Source organism: Chanodichthys erythropterus, chromosome 11 (genome assembly GCF_024489055.1).
Source record: "Chanodichthys erythropterus isolate Z2021 chromosome 11, ASM2448905v1, whole genome shotgun sequence".
Lineage (NCBI taxonomy): Eukaryota > Metazoa > Chordata > Actinopteri > Cypriniformes > Xenocyprididae > Chanodichthys > Chanodichthys erythropterus.
Window position 1 is genome coordinate 3,262,663 of NC_090231.1, and position 21,929 is coordinate 3,284,591.

The window sequence follows — 21,929 nt, forward strand, 5'->3', positions numbered from 1 at the left end:
CCACACCCTAAATTAACACAATATCGATATTGCATGCTTTGAATATCACAATTATCGTCAATACCAGTGTTGTGACACCCCTAGTAACAACAGTGGTAGCCCTATATGAAGTCAAGAGTAAATCTAAAGTAAATGACCAAGTACTCCCTACTGTTATTTTTTAGTTACTAGAACTCTAATGTAAGTGAACTATACTAACTATAACCTTTGTCAGTGAAACATACTTTTCCTATTTCACTTTACTTAGTTTTTTAAGGCAATCTGCATGTTTTTTTAAAGTCTAACTAATTAAATTTTACAGTGTATTTCGCCTATGCCACAGGCTGGCCCTGTTCTTATTACATCTATGTTTTTCTCTAACATTTCTTCCTCAGAAATGGAGCAAACTCTATGTTTCATTCTTCTTCTCATTGGTGAGTGTGTTTGTTGTTTTATTGATGGTTTATAGTTTCATCAGGTTTGACTCTGTTATGAAAAGCATTAAATCAAACCCTCTCTTTCACAGCTCTCTGCTCCGTATCTGAATGTGTTCAGCGTCAGTATCACTTTATAAATGTGAAGAAGAACTGGACTGAAGCTCAGAGATACTGCAGAGAGAATTACACAGATCTGGCCACCATTGACAACATGAACGACATGAATGAGCTGAAGAAGAGTGTGAATGATGTATTCTGGATTGGACTGCAGAAGACGAGTGTTTATAAATGGCAGTGGTCTTCAGGTGATCCTGCGCTCTATCTGAACTGGGGATCTGGACAACCTGATGGTGGAGATGAGTGTGGCTTGATGCTGAATGGACAATTTCATGATTATTCATGCAGTAATGCAATACCTTTCATCTGCAACAACAGTGAGTTCAGCTATTTAAAATCAACCACTCATTTATAGATGCACCACATCCTAAATGTTAATGCAATACTAAACATATAGAACATTTTATTATGAATATAGAAGAGAATAGTTATTTGTCAGATTTCCGATGTTGAGTCAGTTTTTGTATAGACAACCTGCAATTAAAGACCCTGTAGAGTAAATCACAGAGAGAGAGAGAGAGACTGGCATGAATAGTTATTAAAGATCTGATAATACTCATAATAAATATACAGCAGTGACTAGAAGCCTATGGACTAGTTAAAGGGGACCTATTATGACCCATTTTACAAGATGTAAAAGAATTGAAGTGTGTGATATGTGAGTGTGTATGTGAAATTGTAGCTCAAAATACCACACAGATTTTTTTTTATAGCATATTAAAATTGCCACTTTTAGTGGTTGAGAAAAAATGGGTCGTTTCAGCGTGGGCCCTTTAAATGCAAATGTAGTGTTGTTTAATCAGCGGTACTTAATAAACTGTTAAACTTTATATTCGTAAATCAACTCCAATGAAGTGAACAAAACTTTCTGCATTGGTAGCGTTCACACAGTCATCTGTGGCGCCCTCTACTGTCCTAGGTGTATCAATCCTTTTAGAATTATTGACGCTAGAAACCGGATTCTTTTTTGTACACAGTGCCGTAAACAATCAATCACTCCTTAGCGTGCATCACTGTCCTCCTCGCGGCTGCAGCAACTTGTGCTCTCTTCATCAAGGCTTAAAACAAAAAGGGGACAAAATGGTTGTATTGTCTTTGTGCATATAGATTAATTAGATAAATGAATAGAAACAACAAAACTTTAAATTCACACAGCTATAGCCTACCTAGGTTGTGGAGGCCCGACGTCAGCATATTTCACTGTTTCCAGCACTCCTGTCTTTCCCAGGATGTATTTATGGAACTCTGCGCAATTCATCACCAAATTAATTTTTACTTTGATTTTGCTACTGTAGGGTCTGCACAGTCTCAAAGATGAGCAGGTCCCACCATAAACTGTGTTTAAGTCTCAATTCACGGAACTTTGGTTTGTAAATCTTACATTGATTCCGGCCCGGCAGACACTAATGGATCACAAGACTCTTTTTATGACTATTTCGATAAGTTCCCGAACCTCTCCTCTGCGACTTCAAAGGGGATGCGAACACTGCGGATCGGGTTTCTAGGAGACAGGCCCACATTCCAAACGGTCATAAAAAGGAAAATACACGCACACACCCACAGACACACACACACACACACACACACACACACACACACACACACACAAAGACCTACATTTCACGAGTTCACACTTACAAATAAGTCAGGTAAATTAATTGGTAAACGTATTTGGCGTGCTGTCCGGGGACAGGGCTCCGAGCTCGGTAATCGGCCCGAACACAGAGTACCCCCCAAAAATGCAAAATGTTTGCTACGGACAGCAGCCGGGAACTGTAACCCCCCAAAAATATAGAAATAAGGCTGATGTTTGCAAGGAGAAAGCTGTCTGCCGGATCGGGAGGGTTCTATCTGATGGGAGTTCAATACTCACAGCGAACCAATGAATATAAACCTCTTCGACCAGAAAACTAAGATAAGATGTTTAGATGTTTTGGCTGGGGGCGTCTGCAGCATCCGACGGGAGTTCAATACTCTCAGCGATCGGATGGGTAAAACCCCACCAGCCAGAACATTGAGAAGGAATGGCTTCCGACGGGAGTTTGTTACTTGCGGTGACTAGAAGGGTAGCTTCAGCTGAGGGGGCCCCTTTAGGTGTCCGACGGGAGTTCAATACTCACTGCGATCGGACAGGTAAGCCCCAGCTGACGGTGGGGAGGACGTTTAGTAATTGGGGGGCTCTTGCGGCATCCGACGGGAGTTCAGTACTCACTGCGATCGGACGGGTAAGCCCCTGTTGGCATGGGGTGAATGTTTAGTTATTTTAGATTGGGAGGGTTCTAGCAGTGTCCAACGGGAGTTCAATACTCACTGCGATTGGACAGGTAAGCCCCTGATGGCATAAACGCAAAACGTTTAGCTATTTTCAACTGAGAGGGCTTTTGCGCAGTCCGACGGGAGTTCAATACTCGCAGCGATTGGACGGATAAGCCCAGCCATAGTTGAACGAGAATAGAAAATGTATACCGTTTCTGAGGTTCTTATGGGAGCTCAATACTCATGGTGTCAGATTGAAGTTTGACTGATTTGACTGCGTGGTTTGAATCATCTGTTTAGAGGGTTAGTTTAAGACTGGGAGATTTCTTGCAACATTGGATGAGGGCGAGTTTGGGCAGAGCTGGGCTCCTGCGGGAACGGGGGTGACATCACTGCTGCGGCAGTGGAGAAATTAGCCAGAAGAACTGATCTGCGGGAGCCGAGGCAACATCACTGCTGCGGCAGTGGAGAGAAGGGCCAGAAGAATTGAGCTCCTGCGGGAGCCGAGGCGACATCACTGCTGCGGCAGTGGAGAAATTAGCCAGAATAAATGATCTGCGGGAGCCGAGGGGACATCACTGCTGTGGCAGTGGAGAGAAGGGCCAAAAGAATTGAGCTCCTGCGGGAGCCGAGGCGACATCACTGCACTGGCAATGAGATCATTCCCATTTTATTGGAATGATGGTATTAGTTGAGTTTGATATGGCTTGTGGGTATGTGTGAGAATATGAGCTGGAGCTGAAAACCTAGCTGATTAGCATTTGTTAGGCTTCTTTAATGTGGAAACAGTTTGATGTAGTTCTTAAAAGCTTCTTATGACCAGTGACCAAGTGTTTGAATCTGATGCTGGGAAAGGCCTTATTGAGCAGCTGTGGTTGTTGCTCCTATGGGGAACGAATTACTGGAAAAGTGGTCTGCTGGGAGCTTGGAGGTTCTTAATGCTGTTTACATGATATACATAAAGTAATGTTGAGAAGAGAAAATCAGGAAAGGCAGGCTGGAGGAATGGCTGGGACCGAGGCCGCTTGCAGAGGCAGCCTCATGCTCGGGCTGGCCCCTGGAACCTAGGGAGGAACAAGAAGTGTAGCAAAGAGGGAAGCTGGGAGTCCAACAAGGCCTCTGGGCCTGTTCCGCTAGCGGAGGCAACCTCACGCTTGGGTCAGTCCCTGGAGCCTGGGGAGGAACAAGAAGTGTAGAAAAGAGGGAAGCTGGGAGTCCAATAAGGCCTCTGGGCCTGCGCCGCTAGCGGAGGCAACCTCACGCTTGGGTCAGTCCCTGGAGCCTGGGGAGGAACAAGAAGTGTAGAAAAGAGGGAAGCTGGGGAGTAAAATATGGCATCTGGGCCTGCGCCGCTAGCGGAGGCAGCCTCACGCTAAGGTCCGTGGTTAAGCTGTAGACCAAAGACAAAAAGAGAGTTTGAGACTGATGACCGGGCCTGCGATATTAGCGGAGGCATCCTCACGCTAACATCTACAGGCCACAGACAATGGATAGGGTAAGAGACGGTGGGATGAAATGGCTGAAACAGCGGAGCTTGCTCCGCTAGCGGAGGCATCCTCACGCTAGGAGGGAAGGCATTCGCCAAGAGGGCGAAGAGAGCTGTATGTGGTGTGGCACCTGGGAAACTGTGGTGTGTGGCTAGGCGGAGGGAGGAGGAGAGTGGGGAATCTGGGGCCCAGCCCAGGCCCGCTGCTGCTGTGGCCTGATGCCGGTTTTCTAGTGCATGAATCGAAGAAGCAAGAGAGAGGAGATGAAAAAGCGACCTGCGGGATTATGAGCATCATGAAGATAGCTGAGCAAAGATAGCAGTTCCTGTTTAGAACAGTTTGGACCATCTATGAAGATGGAAACAAATAAAAAATATATATATCCAATTTTTCCTTATGTGGTGAGGCCTAGAAATTAACTGTATTTAAGTTAAAGCCCATAAATTCAGTTTGAGTTCAGCAAAACTGTGCAAGGCTGAGAAATCGATTATTAATTTTTATTAATAAGCCTAAAATGTTTTATAACCAGCATATATTCACCTCTGGCACGATCGTTTGATACCATACATCAAATGGTACAATTGTTTGATACCATACATCAAACAGCAAAGTAGGCTAAAGACTGATTTAGATGATCGTTTGTTCTTTTAACTGTTGCTGGTTTGAGTCACGTGCACCTTCATTTAGTAAAGATCAAAAGAGACTAGCTTGTAAAAAGAGCTTTGCATAATAAAAAGGTGCAACTTGGATTTATTCAATGGTGTTCAACAAGCACTAAATTTACCATGAACACACTGATTGAATGATTTTTTTTTTTTTTTTACATTTATTTGTTTACCTTTTAGTTGTATTTCCCAATACTTATCCAGACCTGGTACTCAAATTACTTAAATCATACTCAAAAAATGCCATGCTTTATCAAACTGCGTAGGAACATACAACATAACAGTTTATTCACTGGTTATTTGTCTATGGTTTGTTACGTTACTTATTTCTGCTAGTTCCAAATATAGATGAACATACAGATGAATAGGAATGGTAAAATTTATTTAAATGCATCAGCAAAAGAACGATTTTAAGAATTTGTCCTACCAGTCTGTGCCTCGTCTCAATAGTGAAGCTGTGGGTTGAAGTTACAGAAATGCATACTATTACTTTAAGTTTCCAAGCGATTTTTTGATAAATCGCAGAACAGCAATGACAAGAAGTTCCGAGTTTCATAGTAATTCAGCGTGCGAACTGAACATGATATATGAGCCACTGTTTGCGTGTTTAACCACAAGTAAGCGGCACAGTAATTTATAACGGCAAGTCACAGAAACAATCCCCCGATCAACATTGATCCAGATGGAATGACTGAAAATTCAGGAAAGAAGACGAGAAAGATTTAAACTGTGCTTCTTGCGGGGTTGAGCCGATGGAGTGGAGAGTGTGAGCCGGCTGGGAACTGGATCTGCGCCGCGGCGCAGCTCCGGGTTTACTGAAGGCCTGCTGCGGCGGCCTGGCGCTGGAAGAAGGCCCGTTCCGTCGCGGGAAGAGGCGGCATTGCCCGAGACTCGAGCTTGGTGCTCGGCTGCCTTATTGTCATTTTTCTATGACAGTAATGATTGAATGGGCCAGAGTAGGGAAATATACAGAAGGATATCGCGGATGATTCGGACGTGGTGACAGGCCTCAGCGTTTTGGCATGCAGGGACCCGTTTGTTTGGGCTGACGCCCCTCCGAAATAATGCCGTTGGATTGGAGAAAAATTGTTCTTAATGCCAGAGGATTGTGGCAAAGATTCCTCGAGGATGAAAGATTCTTCATCGGACGCGACTTTGGACATGATAGCAACTTACGGCGGCACCAAATTCTGGAAACTGTCGAGGATCCTTGGGTGAGTTTGACTGTGATTATATACAGGCCTGAACTCATGCCGATTGGGTAGATACGTTGATTACAGATTGTTGACAGCTGGTTGAGATGATGTAATGATTAAGATGATGTTATGATTGGGTGTCTTATTTGACTTGTTCCTCCTGAACTACGTTTATAAAGACTGTATGCACAAATATTGTACCTGCAAATATGAATGTATCTGCCATTGTAGTGCTTGTTGCATGTATGTTTTACTAATGTAGAAGCGTAGAATTGACTGCAGTAGGTTAGCTTTCATGTTAAACGATAGTAGTAGAGTATAAAGTGTATCTTCTTTATATGATGGGCGACAACTGTCGAGTTAATATTACTATGAAGAAAATACACCCAATCTGACATACCATAAATTAATCCGTGAGACAGGACAAAGGAAGGTGGAAAACCGCCAAATTGCAACGCTATCATTGGCGGACGTTATCAAGAAGGCGTTCTGGTCTGTTGTCTTTAAAACACCACAACACGCGTCTCTAGGTTGCACAAGTTTCCTGCCGTAAGATGCTCACGCAGAAACGCATTTTCGAATGCATCCGTCCCCAGGATTGGTTTGCAGCGATCGACCTGAAGGACACGTACTTTCATGTCTCGATCCTTCCACGACACAGGCCATTCCTGTACGAGCATATCAGTACAGAGTCCTACCCTTCGGGCTGGCCCTGTCTCCCCGCGTCTTTATGAAGGTCGTGGAGGGAGCCCTTGTTCCCATGAAAGAACAGGGTGTTCGCATTGAAGTTACAGAAATGCATACTATTACTTTAAGTTTCCAAGCGATTTTTTGATAAATCGCAGAACAGCAATGACAAGAAGTTCCGAGTTTCATAGTAATTCAGCGTGCGAACTGAACATGATATATGAGCCACTGTTTGCGTGTTTAACCACAAGTAAGCGGCACAGTAATTTATAACGGCAAGTCACAGAAACAATCCCCCGATCAACATTGATCCAGATGGAATGACTGAAAATTCAGGAAAGAAGACGAAAAAGATTTAAGCTGTGCTTCTTGCGGGATTGAGCCGATGGAGTGGAGAGTGTGAGCCGGCTGGGAACTGGATCTGCGCCGCGGCGCAGCTCCGGGTTTACTGAAGGCCTGCTGCGGCGGCCTGGCGCTGGAAGAAGGCCCGTTCTATCGCGGGAAGAGGCGGCATTGCCCGAGACTCGAGCTTGGTGCTCGGCTGCCTTATTGTCATTTTTCTATGACAGTAATGATTGAATGGGCCAGAGTAGGGAAATATACAGAAGGATATCGCGGATGATTCGGACGTGGTGACAGGCCTCAGCGTTTTGGCATGCAGGGACCCGTTTGTTTGGGCTGACGCCCCTCCGAAATAATGCCGTTGGATTGGAGAAAAATTGTTCTTAATGCCAGAGGATTGTGGCAAAGATTCCTCGAGGATGAAAGATTCTTCATCGGACGCGACTTTGGACATGATAGCAACTTACGGCGGCACCAAATTCTGGAAACTGTCGAGGATCCTTGGGTGAGTTTGACTGTGATTATATACAGGCCTGAACTCATGCCGATTGGGTAGATACGTTGATTACAGATTGTTGACAGCTGGTTGAGATGATGTAATGATTAAGATGATGTTATGATTGGGTGTCTTATTTGACTTGTTCCTCCTGAACTACGTTTATAAAGACTGTATGCACAAATATTGTACCTGCAAATATGAATGTATCTGCCATTGTAGTGCTTGTTGCATGTATGTTTTACTAATGTAGAAGCGTAGAATTGACTGCAGTAGGTTAGCTTTCATGTTAAACGATAGTAGTAGAGTATAAAGTGTATCTTCTTTATATGATGGGCGACAACTGTCGAGTTAATATTACTATGAAGAAAATACACCCAATCTGACATACCATAAATTAATCCGTGAGACAGGACAAAGGAAGGTGGAAAACCGCCAAATTGCAACGCTATCATTGGCGGACGTTATCAAGAAGGCGTTCTGGTCTGTTGTCTTTAAAACACCACAACACGCGTCTCTAGGTTGCACAAGTTTCCTGCCGTAAGATGCTCACGCAGAAACGCATTTTCGAATGCATCCGTCCCCAGGATTGGTTTGCAGCGATCGACCTGAAGGACACGTACTTTCATGTCTCGATCCTTCCACGACACAGGCCATTCCTGTACGAGCATATCAGTACAGAGTCCTACCCTTCGGGCTGGCCCTGTCTCCCCGCGTCTTTATGAAGGTCGTGGAGGGAGCCCTTGTTCCCATGAAAGAACAGGGTGTTCGCATTCTCAACTATCTCGATGACTGGCTCATTCTAGCACAGTCTTGGGATCAGTTGTGCGAACACAGGGATTTGGTGCTCAGACACCTCAGTCAGTTGGGGCTTCAGGTCAACTGGGAAAAGAGCAAACTCGCCCCGGTGCAGAGGATCTCTTTTCTCAGTATGGAGTTGGATTCGGTCGAACAGATAGCACGCCTCACAGAGGAACGTGCTCGGTCGGTGTTGAACTGCCTGAATACATTCAACGGCAGGACAGCGGTCCCACTGAAATTCTTTCAGAGGCTCCTGGGGCATATGGCGGCTGCAGCAGCTGTAACACCGCTCGGTCTGCTTCATATGAGACCGCTTCAACACTGGCTTCACGGCCGAGTCCCGAGATGGGCGTGGCAACGCGGCACGTTCCGGGTGCCAATCACTCAGGAGTGCCGCCAAACCTTCAGCCCGTGGTCGGAACCTTCGTCTCTCCGGGCAGGAGTGCCCCTAGAACAAGTGTCCCGGCATGCTGTGGTATTCACAGATGTTTCTGCCACTGGCTGGGGTGCCACGTACAACGGGCATGCAGTGTCAGGGGTTTGGACGGGACCCTATCTGCATTGGCACATCAATTGCCTCGAGTTGCTGGCAGTACGTCTTGCTCTGAGCCGCCTCAAAGGGCCGCTACAGGGCAAGCATGTACTGGTCCGTACAGACAACACTGCAACCGTTGCGTACATCAACCGTCAAGGTGGTCTACGCTCCCGTCGCATGTCGCAACTTGCCCGCCATCTCCTCCTGTGGAGTCGGAAGCATCTGAGGTCGTTCTGCACCATTCATGTTCCCGGTGTGCTCAACCGTGTGGCCGACGAGCTATCACGAGCTGCGCTGCCAGGAGAGTGGCGACTCCACCCCCAGGTGGTCCAGCTGATCTGGAGAGAGTTCGGACAGGCTCAGGTAGACCTGTTTGCCTCACCAGAAACCCAGAAACCTCTCACTGCCAGTTGTTTTACTCTCTGACCGGGGGAACACTCGGGACAGACGCACTGGCACACAGCTGTCCCCGGGGCCTGCGCAAATATGCGTTTCCCCCAGTGAGCCTACTTGCACAGACTCTGTGCAAAGTCAGGGAGGACGAGGAGCAGGTCCTGCTAGTTGCGCCTTACTGGCCCAACCGGACCTGGTTCCCAGAACTCTCACTCCTCGCGACAGCCCCTCCCTGGCCCATTCTTCTGAGGAAAGACCTTCTTTCTCAGAGACGGGGCACTCTTTGGCACCCGCATCCAGACCTCTGGAAACTCCATGTCTGGTCCCTGGATGGGACGCGGAGGTTCTAGGTGACGTACCCCCCGAGGTACTTAACACCATCACTTCGGCTCGTGCACTGTCTACGAGACGTGCTTACGCCTCGAAGTGGAACCTGTTCGTCGAGTGGTGCTCTTCTTGCCGAGAAGACCCCCGAAGATACTCGATCGGAGTAGTGCTTTCCTTCTTGCAGCAAGGGTTGGAGCGAAGGCTGTCCCCCTCCACCCTCAAAGTCCATACTGCTGCTATCTCTGCTTACCACGACCACATAGATGGCAAATCTGTTGGTCAGCACGACCTGGTCGTCAGGTTCCTTAGGGGGGCGAGACGGTTAAATCCTCCTCGTCCCCCCTCCATACCCTCTTGGGACCTCGCTCTGGTGCTAAGAGCACTTCAGATTGCTCCCTTTGAGCCTTTGCAATCGGCAGACATAAAGATTCTGTCTATGAAGACTTTGCTGCTGGTTGCATTGGCCTCCATCAAGAGGGTAGGGGACCTGCAGTCATTTTCGGTCGATGAATCATGCCTGGAGTTTGGGCCGGGTGACAGCCGCGTGGTACTGAGACCCCGGCCTAGCTATGTGCCCAAGGTTCCTACCACTCCCTTCAGGGACCAGGTGGTGAGCCTGCAAGCGCTGCCCTCGGAGGAGGCAGACCCAGCCCTGGCTTTGCTCTGTCCAGTCCGCGTCTTGCGACTGTACATAGACAGAACTCGAAGCTTCAGGACCTCAGACCAGCTCTTTGTCTGTTACGGAGGCCAGCAGAAGGGAAAGGCTGTCTCCAAGCAGAGGATGGCCCACTGGATAGTGGATGCCATCACCCTGGCTTACCAAGCTCAGGGCGTGCCCTGCCCACTCAGGTTGCATGCTCACTCCACGAGAGGTGTAGCATCCTCCTGGGCGCTGGCTCGTGGCGCCTCGCTAACAGACATTTGTAGAGCTGCGGGCTGGGCGACACCTAACACATTCGCTAGATACTATAGCCTTCGTGTCGAGCCGGTCTCCTCCCGTGTTCTCGCCTTAGGTCAGAGGCACGGAGAGGCCCTGGCTTAGTGTCGGCTTGCTGCCCTGCATGCGCCTCTTTGCTCCAGAGAGTCCCTAAGGGCAGACCCTGTTGAGTCCTCCGGTTACCCTTCGGCAGCCGACGTGGCGGAGCGTCCGGCGCCAGGCCTATACTCCGTTGCATCCCTGAGAACCGGATTTAGGCTGGGTTCCATATGTGTGACCCTACGGGGATCCCATATGGTTTTCTCCACGGTTGCTCCTAAACGAAGCCCGTGTCTTTCCCTCTGGGAGAACGCATCTCTAACCGAGTTGGAGTCACCCCAGTTCTTCCATATGTAGCACAGCCCTGCAGGGTTAGTCCATATGTACTTCTCCACATAACTCCTTCGGGGAAGGATGTGGCTTCCGCAGCGTTCCTTTCCTAACGAAAGGTTACGCTTTCCCAGCGTTATCCAATAGTCTCACTGAATGGGTTTGGGAACAACAGTGATCGATACTCTCTGTGTGTTAGCCCTGTCCCACTGTCCACAGGCAAGGGGGTTCAGGTGGCTTCAACAGAGCGCTGTAGGAGGGCAGCTCCTGTGGCGCTTTGGTAGGGATTCCTATTCGTCGGTCTGTCCGACGTACGTCGAATGTGACCGACTGAATGGGAACGTCTCGGTTACAAAGGAAACCCTTGTTCCCTGAAGGAGGGAACGGAGATGTACGTCCCGTCGCCACAGTCTTTGTCCTGCTGATGCTGCCGCCTGCTTAGTTCGGCTCCTCAGCGAAAACCTGAAGATGCAACGCACCTGCTGCTCATTATATACCCGCGCTGCGAGGCGAGCAGCTGATGCATATGATTGCATGCCAATGTTTATTGGCTCGTTTTAGTTACACTCAAAGTAGATTGGCCTCTCTGGCGAGATTCCTATTCGTCGGTCTGTCCGACGTACGTCTCCGTTCCCTCGTTCAGGGAACGAGGGTTACCTTTGTAACCGAGACGTTTCTCACATCGGTCCAGGCACCTTTCATAATTGAAAACACCCGTTCTGAGTATGCATTGCTCACGGGGATGCTCAAAATGAAAGACAGTAGCTTGGCATACTGTGGGAACGCAGACCTGCTCCTGAGTGCTTGGGCCCAAAGCTCACCTACAGGGTGACTGTGTATCTGAGGCAATATCTCTTTCAGAACACAGCTCTCGTTGTAGAACTCATCCAGGTCAAGCTCATCCTCCATCTGAAGGGCAGATACAGCTGCGGTTTATTACTGGTAGCTGATTTCTTGCTTTTCCTTTAGATTGAAACACTGGATGTTGAACAGGTTAGAGAAATCAAACCATTTCTCAAGGTATTGCTCAGCGGTATCATAGAAACTCGTGAATTCTCTCTTGAGCCTGTCAACCCCAAAGATTAACGGAGGAGAGGAGGACACGGTCAACTTTTGCTCTGAAAAAAGCATTTTTTTTTGCGCTGCTGCAGTTTGGTTCGGAGGCTGTTCATCAGCACATACACTTCAACTGAGGTGAGACTGTCACTCTCAAGACTCAGCACAGCACCAGTGAACATCTTTAAAGTATTTTGCAAGAAGAAGAGAGTGACCTCCATTCATCTTCCCGGAGCACATCCCAGAGGACACGGGGGCACTCCTCCTCTCCCAGTGACAAGAAGTAGCTCCGCCCAGCTGGCCAGGTGTTGATAAGTCTGTCAACTGCAGGGAGCAGGCTCAACCATCGTGTCGGGACGTGGCGCAACAGTGTATGGTACTCCATGTCAGCAAATTCAGACATTTCTTTGAGGGTGGAATGGATCTTGCTGTTAATTTTTTTTAGATTATGGTAAATGGAGTGTTTTCTGCCGTAATTCACTGCCGCATTGTCAGCCGAGTATGCCGAGATGTTATGGATGCTGAGTTTGTGTTCCTTTAATTTATTCAGTAAGGTGTCAGTGACAGTATCTGCGCTCTCGGCTGCCTGTTCAAAGAAATCAAGAACTCTGTTCTGGATGCCCTGCTCAGGAGTCAAGAATCTCACAGAGATCGGGAATGTTTTCACATTGCCTTTATTAGAGGCATCTGTTGCAATGGAAAAGAATATGTCTTTTGACTCGAGGCTCTGGAAGAAGTCAGATGCGAGGGGTGCCAGGACGTTTGTGACCAGTGCTTCAGCTTTTGTGCGACCGCAGGTGACGAGTTTAGCTATAGCCGAATCAGAGTACAGTTTTGGTGTTAACTTCATCATACAATCAAGCGATCTGTATGATTGTTGGTGGGCCACACAGTGGAACACGGAGGTCAGCTCAGCAGCAGCTATTTTATTATACATGGAATCATCCTGCTTCTTAAAGAAGGACGAGACCAATGTGTTGGTCTGTACTATCGCAGTGTTGGTACAGTGTAGTTTGCTGCTAGCATGCAGCCTAACATCTGCCTCCCCTCCGTGAGAAACACCAAACTCTTTCCTACACACTTTGCAGAATGCTTTACTTTCGTCGCTTAAGGCTGTGGCAATCCATGGATACTTCCCTACCCACTCCTCCCGGTACCTGCAGAGGTGTTTTTGCTTTTTAGAAGCAGCGTGTTGGGGTTCCGGTACACCAGCCATGCCAACGGAATGAATGAATGAAAATTAGTTTATCAATGCATATCTAAATTCGCGCCTAGCCACCTATGGTATTTTTTTAGAACTTAGAAAAAAGATGCTGCAGCCAATGAGCAGCTGGCGGGAGCTGGTTGCAGGACGACTCACCCTCCGCAGACAGTTTTTAATGTTTATCAGACAATAACTACTCAAGATTTTGCTTTAGTATAATTTTCAGGACAATTAGGGCCAGATTCGGGATTCAGGACAACAGTTTAGATTTCGGGACTATCCCGAATTTTTCGGGACGTCTGGTCACCCTAGTCATCAGTCAGGAAAATGCGTTATGCTCCCGCGACGCCAGAGGAACTCCTAACCACTCGGCGATTAGGAGCGCTATCTTGATTCCTCCTCAGCGACTGTCAGTCAATGCAATAAAAGTTCTTGGCAATCGTTTAGATCACCTTGGTGCCCATACATTCGCCAATATACGTAATGAACTTGATTAAAGTTTCTCACCGGGACCCTGAATAGTTCAATTCACTGCAATGACGATCAAGCGTTAAACCGACAGTTCCTACGAATTAAGTCGATTTGACTTCTGTGTGTTGTGTTAACTTCACAACAGAATACTGTGCTGCTTAACACTCAAGCAATGCAGTTCAGATTATTTTTTACACAAATAAATCAGCACGCTCCCTGTTATCATGCCGACAACATCAACTATGCACTTCTTTTCCAACTCCCCTCTCTCCTACCCTCTTTGATTGACAAATTGGCACTGACCAATTCAGTTGCCATAACTGACGTGAGGCGGGATCAAGCTACTTTTTCAGCCAATAACATTAAGCTGAATATCTTACAGGCCTGGATATGTCTGAACATGTATACTTTCGTTTAATAATAAAATAAGCACACAATTCTGCATTTACCCATTTCCCCCCCCAAAAAAAAAATTAAATTAATTTAAAATAAATTTCCATAACCTTGTATAAAATAACCCAGGATTACACATCCGTTCTCTGTCCTGAGAAACCTGGCAAGATATGTTCTTTGCATTAGAGATCTGTGCAAGTGCACCTTCGGAAAACATAATGGTGCGTTCACACCAGACACGACTTGCGCAAATAAAACGTGCTATTGGTGCTTGGACATTTTGAGTTTACTCGCTTCATTCGCGCGTGAAATTCACTTCACAACAGACGCAAATTCGCGTCATGAGAGGGGCTCTCCCGCTCCTTTATGTGTCCCAGACTCTTCCACTTCTTTCTGCTCACTTCCTCTGAATAAACACAACTTGTCAGCAGGGAAATAGTTGTAAATTACAGTGAATAAGCTCAATTGGTCGGCTAGCTTGTAGTCTCAATATGTATATATATTGTATTATATACAAGACCGTTTTTTACAACTTGCCAGATTGTCCAACCTCCTCACTCACTTTCTTTCAAGCAAGATCCTTTTTATTCCTGCTTCTATAAAAGTATGAAGATGTACAGCGACGATGACTTTGTCCTCCATGTTGTTTCGGATTTCTGCCTCAGCTCGCTACGTCACGTCACTACTAGAGCAAGCTCCTGATTGGTTAACGCAGCGCGAATTTTCGCCAAAGTTCAGATTTTTTAACATTTTTTCACAAGTTATGCGCGTCAAACGCCAGAAACGCTCAATTCGCACCGCAGGATGTCTATTCACGTCTTTGCATTGACTTAACATGTAAATCACTCGCGCTTAACGCATCATTCGTGTCTGGTGTGAACGCACCATTACACATTGTGATTTGATTTTGGAGGAGAGGCGTTCTGAAACGGTCGTCAGTCAGGTCATTCTGTTATTGCGTGAATGTTAAAAAAGATTTCATTTTGCAGTATTTAGGTTTTTGTTTACAACAGTTTTTGTTTATGTAATTTTGGCTTAGCCTACAGTTTTGAGGGACATGTTGTAGGCTATTTAATTTAGCCTATTTTTCTCTGTGATATTTAGCCTATTATTCTTTGTGATATTTTTTTCTCTGACATTTTTTTTAGGCTGTTGACAGCATCATAGACAAATAACAAGTACAAGTCTTGTATATGCAAAATTTTATATTTGTTATCCTCAATCACTCTCTTTCTTTATGGGAAGATTAAATGCAAAATTCTGGAAACGATCTTTAGTGGGACCCGTCAGGTCTGGAAGAAAATCTCTATATGCAGACAGCGGGTGAACACAGAGGGAATTTTAGGCGGGAGCGGGTGCTTGCTGAATAAAACCATTGCGGAAGCAGGATGAATAAAACAGTCCAGCGCAGACCTCTAGTCCGGTGTGAAATGATTTGTGCAGACAGAAATGAATTGAAGAGTTGAAGGGAGCATTTTCTTTGAAAACAAAATGAATCCACCTCGTCTTGAATGGCTCAGATTTCGGGGGTAAATGGAGAGAGCTATGTGGATTAATCCATCCGGCTACAGAACACCTAAAACGGTTGGGAGATGTTCTCGTCAGTGCAGCAATGGCGGACTGTACAAGTAGCTCAGGGCGGTTCTATGTTAAAACGGCAGTGGGTGGGGCCTGTGGCTAATGTGACATCACACTGCCAGGGATCTGTAGACACTGAGACACTGCTTATGAATTGTGTGGATTAAATAAAAGGAGTGGGTGGATTTTTACTACTATAGGGTGGTTGTGTACACACACTGCCAATACACATTTATGCCCAAACGTGAATTTTGTATAATAGGTCCCCTTTAACTAACATATTTAGCTGCAGTATAACATCTTTCTCTGCTTCTCTCATTCTCTTTGTGTCTGAATCAAGTATTCCAGAGAGACATAATAATGGAAAAATAGAAAGCACTTTAAAATAATCAGGATGTTCAAAAATGTCTATTCCCAGCAGGCACAGTACAATGTAACACCAGGAAGACTAGTGTCTTAACTAGTGTCAGCTATTTTTAAATTTAGTTTTATTCCTGTGTCAAATTTACTTTTTAGGTTTTATCATATTTAGTCAACCTTGTTTATTTTTTGTTTGTTTGTTTGTCTTTTTTTTAGTCAAGTTTTAGTCAACTTTGGCCCAGTTTCACAGACAGGGCTTGACTAAACCAGGATTAGGCTTTAGTGTAAATTAGGGTATTTATGTAGCTTTTATAAACGTACTCTAGAAAAAAGCATTACTGGTGTGAATCTTGAGACAAAACAATGACACTGATATATTTTAAGTTGCTTTCAGTTAAAAACAGCTGCATTTTTTTGTCTAGCACTATAGCTTAAGCCTTATCTGTGAAACCTGGAGTAAAAGTCTGGGCATTTTTAGTGTAGTTTTAGCAACTTTTTAACATTCATTTTTCTCTGGCTGCTGTAACCATTTGTTATGGCAAGAAAAGAATGAGAAAATGTGATCAGATGATGTTGGCTACTTCTTGATGATAAACATTTAGTGGTCTTATTAACTAATTTCATCCAGAATTGAATCTATTGATATGGAATCATTTCATATAATTAAATATAGCAAGTGTCTGTGTGTATCTTTGAAATTGTTAGTGCACAATCCCTCGGATTAAAACACTGCTGGACAGTTGTCACAGGACAATTATATTCTGTAATGTGAAATTAAAAACATGACATCTATATAATCAAAGAATCGACTCTAAGAGTAGCCAACAACATCTGATCACTTTTTCTCTAGCTGTTCTTTCCATAACAAACACCGTTACAACAGCCAGTGTAAAACTAATCTTAAAAAGTCACTACTAAAGCAAATACTGATCACAATAGTGACACCGAATGAAACATTTTCAATAAAACATCAACATCTAAAACATGGTTAATTCTCGATAGGAAGTTATGTAGATGTGTGACAGAAATAAAATCTGGTTAGTATTAAGTGAAGCTGCTAATGCTATGTTCACACGGGGCGTCAGCGTCAACGCTTGATGGAGGGCGTGTCTGAAGCATGTGTTGACGAAACCATAATAGTGATAACAGCCAATCAAATTACTTTCCAGTGTTGCACGAACGCAATTGGCTAGCGACTGCTCTAGGGTATTTGCGTAAAGCGATCTGATTGGATGACGCCTGCATTGGCGCTTGAAAAACTGAGAAATCTTCAAATTCCTCTGCTTGCAACGCGAGTGAGGCGACGCGGCAGAACCCACAATTCAGTTCGGCAAGAACGCATGACGTCACCCATTCAAAGTAAATGAGAAGCGTTAACGCCAACGCCCCGTGTGAATGCGGCATAATGCTGTTTGTGGTGTTGTTTAATCAGATCTTGAGAGATTCAATGACTTCTTTTATCTACAGCTGACTTCATGTAAGTCTGTGGCTGAAGTCAGTTGTAACGGTCTTCAAATGTTATTTCCATTAATGGTAAACATTTGGCACCCTGTACTGCCAAAATATTTACATCTACGTTGGAGCTGAGACGATAACACGATTTTCATTTTCAACCAAAATCCAAAGTCTGACTGACTTTTGAGTCTACATCCTGTGCCTGCTGGGTTTATGTTATATATTTAAAAATATTTAACCTGACCTGAATATACAGGGAGTGCAGAATTATTAGGCAAGTTGATTTTCTGATCATATTTTTTTTTCCAAGCACATTTTACCAATTCCAATCCACATCAATCTTAATAACTACTATTAATATTGTTTTTAATCATTTATAAGTGATATATAATTGTTCATGAAGGCTGGAAATGAAAAATGACCTATATTCAGGTGCAGAATTATTAGGCAGGTTTTCTTTTACAGATAAAATGAGCCAAAAAAGAGATTTAACTCAGACATAAAAGTCAAAAATTATTAAATACTCATGAGAAGGACGCAATACTAATGTATTCTTACATGTACACTTCAGAAGTGTGAAGTGTCAGGATCTCAGAGACTTAGGTTAGGTGAAGAATCCTAAAAAATGACCCGCTCTTAATAAGAATCACAAGCTGAAGTGTTATAAAATACATGAAGACTGTGTTTTTATAGGCCTTATAGACAGACAGCTTGAGAGTGACTCCTGAAGGACCAGCACCACATCCTCTTGTACCATTGTTTGAAGAATTTATCTTCCAGAATCTGGCAGTAAGTTTTGGAAGATCATTTAGTCCATCTCTGCAAGATGGACATTTCAGGATAAGAGATGGACTAAAAGTGAACTCCCACACCTTACTGCCAGATTCTGGAAGATAAATTCTTCAAACAGTGGTACAAGAGGATGTGGTGCTGGTCCTTCAGGAGTCACTCTCAAGCTGTCTGTCTATAAGGCCTATAAAAACCCAGTCTTCATGTATTTTTCATGCACTTCAGCTTGTGATTCTTATTAAGAGCGGGTCATTTTTTAGGATTCTTCACCTAACCTAAGTCTCTGAGATCCTGACACCTCACACTTCTGAAGACTCCAGGTAGGTTTCAGTACTGGGAAATGGTGGCGCTGGAGACTAAAGGGTTCCTGATGGTTTCACACTTAATTCTTCACCTTAATTCTTAATTATTTTGCAGTTAACGTGTCTTTTCTTCTCCAGCTGTTTTTGTATGACCCAGCTGACCCAATGAGCATTTGGTCATGCTTTAACTTTGCAATTTCTAGTATTACATTAGTATTGCGTCCTTCTCATGAGTATTTAATAATTTTTGACTTTTCAGTCTGAGTTAAATCTCTTTTTTGGCTCATTTTATCTGTAAAAGAAAACCTGCCTAATAATTCTGCACACCTGAATATAGGTCATTTTTCATTTCCAGCCTTCATGAACAATTATATATCACTTATAAATGATTAAAAACAATATTAATAGTAGTTATTAAGATTGATGTGGATTGGAATTGGTAAAATGTGCTTGGAAAAAAATATGATCAGAAAATCAACTTGCCTAATAATTCTGCACTCCCTGTATTGTGAATATTAAATATGTCACCAACTGTAAAAACAGGTAATGTCATTAAATGACACTGATGTTTCCACTGCTACTTCTGTTCACATTCAAACCATAAAGCAGCATAAAAATAATGAACAAATTGATTCATTATTTTTTCCCCATTTGTTTTCTTGAAGCGAACACAGGACTCGTCTTTGTCAATCAGACGAAGAATTGGAGAGACGCTCAGAGTTACTGCAGACAGAATCACATTGATCTGGTCAGTGTGAGGAACCAGAATGAGAATCAACGGGTTCAGCAGTTCATTAATGGTCTGTCATTATCTGGATCATTGATCTGGATCGGTCTATTCAGAGACTCATGGCAGTGGTCAGATCAGAGTGACTCCTCATTCAGATACTGGAATACTGGTGAACCTAATAATGCTGGAGGTGCTGAAAACTGTGTAGATATTCTGAACACTGTGGGACTTTGGAATGATGCCCCTTGCCACTTACAATTTCCTTTTGTGTGTCATGAAGGTGAGCAGATCCTCACAAACACACACAATCCATCCATCACCTCCTCAGATATCTTAAAGTTCACACTACATGTCTGACATGACAAATTCCTCCACAGTGTTTGTTCTGCATGTTGTTTTTGATCAGTCTCTCTCTAGTTTCTGCTTGTGGTTTGTTTTGTGTCCAGATAAACTGATTCTGATCAAAGAGAATGTGACATGGTCTGAAGCTCTGAGATACTGCAGACAGAATCATGTGGATCTGGCCGCTGTTCTTTCAGAAGAGATGCAGCTTGAGGCGATGAATGTGGTTCAACAGGCATCTACTGAGGCGGTGTGGTTGGGTTTGCGTCAATCCCGCATTTTGTGCATCTGGTTCTGGGTGCGTGGAGAGACTGTGTGTCATCAGAACTGGGCGAACGACACATCAGAGGTCTGTGAGTCTGCAGAGACATCTGGAGCAGTTCAGTGTGGAGGAGATCAGCGCTGGATCAGCTTTCCTGAGACTGAGAAACTCAATTTCATCTGCAGCAATTATGAGTGAAAGGATAGACACATCTTATATAAGATAATAAAATGCTTGTGTTCACTTTCTTTAACTTCATTTCCATTCATAGATTGGTTTATAAAGTAATATTTTTACACATAATTTCAACCTTGTCAGGCAGTTTTATCTGAAGGTAGTGATGGGCATTTTTGAAACAGCTTGTGAAGCTTTGAAACATTTGGGAATCTTGTATTGAACCAGTGATTTGAAGAACGTATCAAAGTCATGTGATTTCGTTAAACTAGTTTTCATTATGTCATATCTGTCACGGATTACACAGAGACAAGAGAGTAAGATCCATGTGCAGCTTAGTTTATTAAAGGGTAATCCAAAACGTAATCCAAACAGGCAATGGTCAAACTCCAGAGAAACAGTCCATACAAAATAAATAAAACAAACAGAGAATCCAGTGACAAACAACGAACCACAACCAAAGACAGAAACAACTCAGTATAAATAGACAGACACTAATGAAATGATACATGACAGCTGGTGGTAGTGAAGTGATAAAGGGATAATGAGTCCGGCAGTGCGTTATGGGTAGTGTAGTCAATGGGTGAAAGAGTCCAGGATGGAGTGCCCTCAAGTGGCAGATAGGGCACTCACACTACAGATCGTGACATTACCCCCCCTCAAAGGAGCGGCTACCAGACGCTCCACCAGCCAAAACAAAAACACAGCTCAGGAGGGAGGTGGACAGGAGGAGGATCAGGGGGAGGGATGGCGGGTCAGATCCAGGGTGCCCCACAGATAGCCAGGGCGGTGCTGGAGGAACTGACCAGGCTGGTTCCAGCGGTTCTGGAGTCCTGGCTGAGAGCCAGGGTGGCGCTGGAGGAACTGACCAGGCTGGTTCCAGCGGTTCTGGAGTCCTGGCTGAATACCAGGGTGGCGCTGGAGGAACTGACCAGGCAGGTTCCAGAGGGTCTGGAATTCTGGCTGATTGCCAGGGTGGCGCTGGAGGAACTGGCCAGGCTGGTTCCAGCGGGTCTGGAGTCCTGGCTGATTGCCAGGGTGGTGCCGTAGGAACTGACCAGGCTGGTTCCAGAGGGTCTGGAGTCCTGGCTGATTGCCAGGGTGGCGCTGGAGGAACTGGCCAGGCTGGTTCCAGCGGGTCTGGAGTCCTGGCTGATTGCCAGGGTGGTGCCGGAGGAACTGACCAGGCTGGTTCCAACGGTTCAGACGGCCTGGGCAGTGGCGACAGGGCAGAAAGCCTGGGTGGCGGCGGCAGGGCAGAAGGCTTGGATGACAGCGGCAGGACAGAAGATCTGGGCGGTGGCGGCAGGGCAGAAGGTTTGGATGATGGCGGCAGGACAGAAGATCTGGACGGCGGCGACAGGGCTGGCCAAGGGTGCTTCGTGGCCGTATCAGGGAGAACGAGCAGCTTGGTGACAGCCTCCGTGGCCGTATCAGGGAGAGCGGCCAGCTCGGTGACGGCCTCCGTGGCCCAATCAGGGAGAGCGGAGGACTCAGGGACGGCAGCGGGCTCGGACTGGAACTGCTCTGGGACGGCAACGTGTTCGGACTGGAGCTGCTCAGGGACGGCAACGTGCTCAGGCTGGGGCTGCTCTGGGACGGCAGCGTGCTCAGGCTGGGGCTGCTCTGGGACGGCAGCGTGCTCAGGCTGGGGCTGCTCTGGGACGGCAGCGTGCTCAGGCTGGGGCTGCTCTGGGACGGCAGCGTGCTCAGGCTGGGGCTGCTCTGGGACGGCAGCGTGCTCAGGCTGGGGCTGCTCCGGGACGGCAGCGTGCTCAGGCTGGGGCTG

At 45.6% G+C, this 21,929-nt stretch overlaps 1 protein-coding gene across 1 annotated transcript; it reads left to right on the forward strand.

Annotated features, from left to right (window-relative positions):
• Positions 1 to 376: 376 nt before the first annotated feature.
• LOC137031009 (C-type mannose receptor 2-like) lies at positions 377 to 20,165 on the forward strand. The gene is made up of 4 exons (XM_067401582.1): positions 377 to 413; positions 506 to 850; positions 19,298 to 19,642; positions 19,809 to 20,165. The coding sequence occupies exons 1-4, from the start codon at positions 377 to 379 to the stop codon at positions 20,162 to 20,164; spliced, it is 1,083 nt and encodes a 360-aa protein (XP_067257683.1). The 3' UTR covers position 20,165.
• Positions 20,166 to 21,929: the final 1,764 nt, after the last annotated feature.

Excerpts from the sequence above, each read along its gene's own strand:
- LOC137031009 (XM_067401582.1), top strand. The coding sequence starts at position 377 with ATGGAGCAAACTCTATGTTTCATTCTTCTTCTCATTG. Across the intron at positions 851-19,297 it reads ACCTTTCATCTGCAACAACA|CGAACACAGGACTCGTCTTT; the intron begins GTGAGTTCAGCT and ends GTTTTCTTGAAG. Across the intron at positions 19,643-19,808 it reads TCCTTTTGTGTGTCATGAAG|ATAAACTGATTCTGATCAAA; the intron begins GTGAGCAGATCC and ends TTTTGTGTCCAG.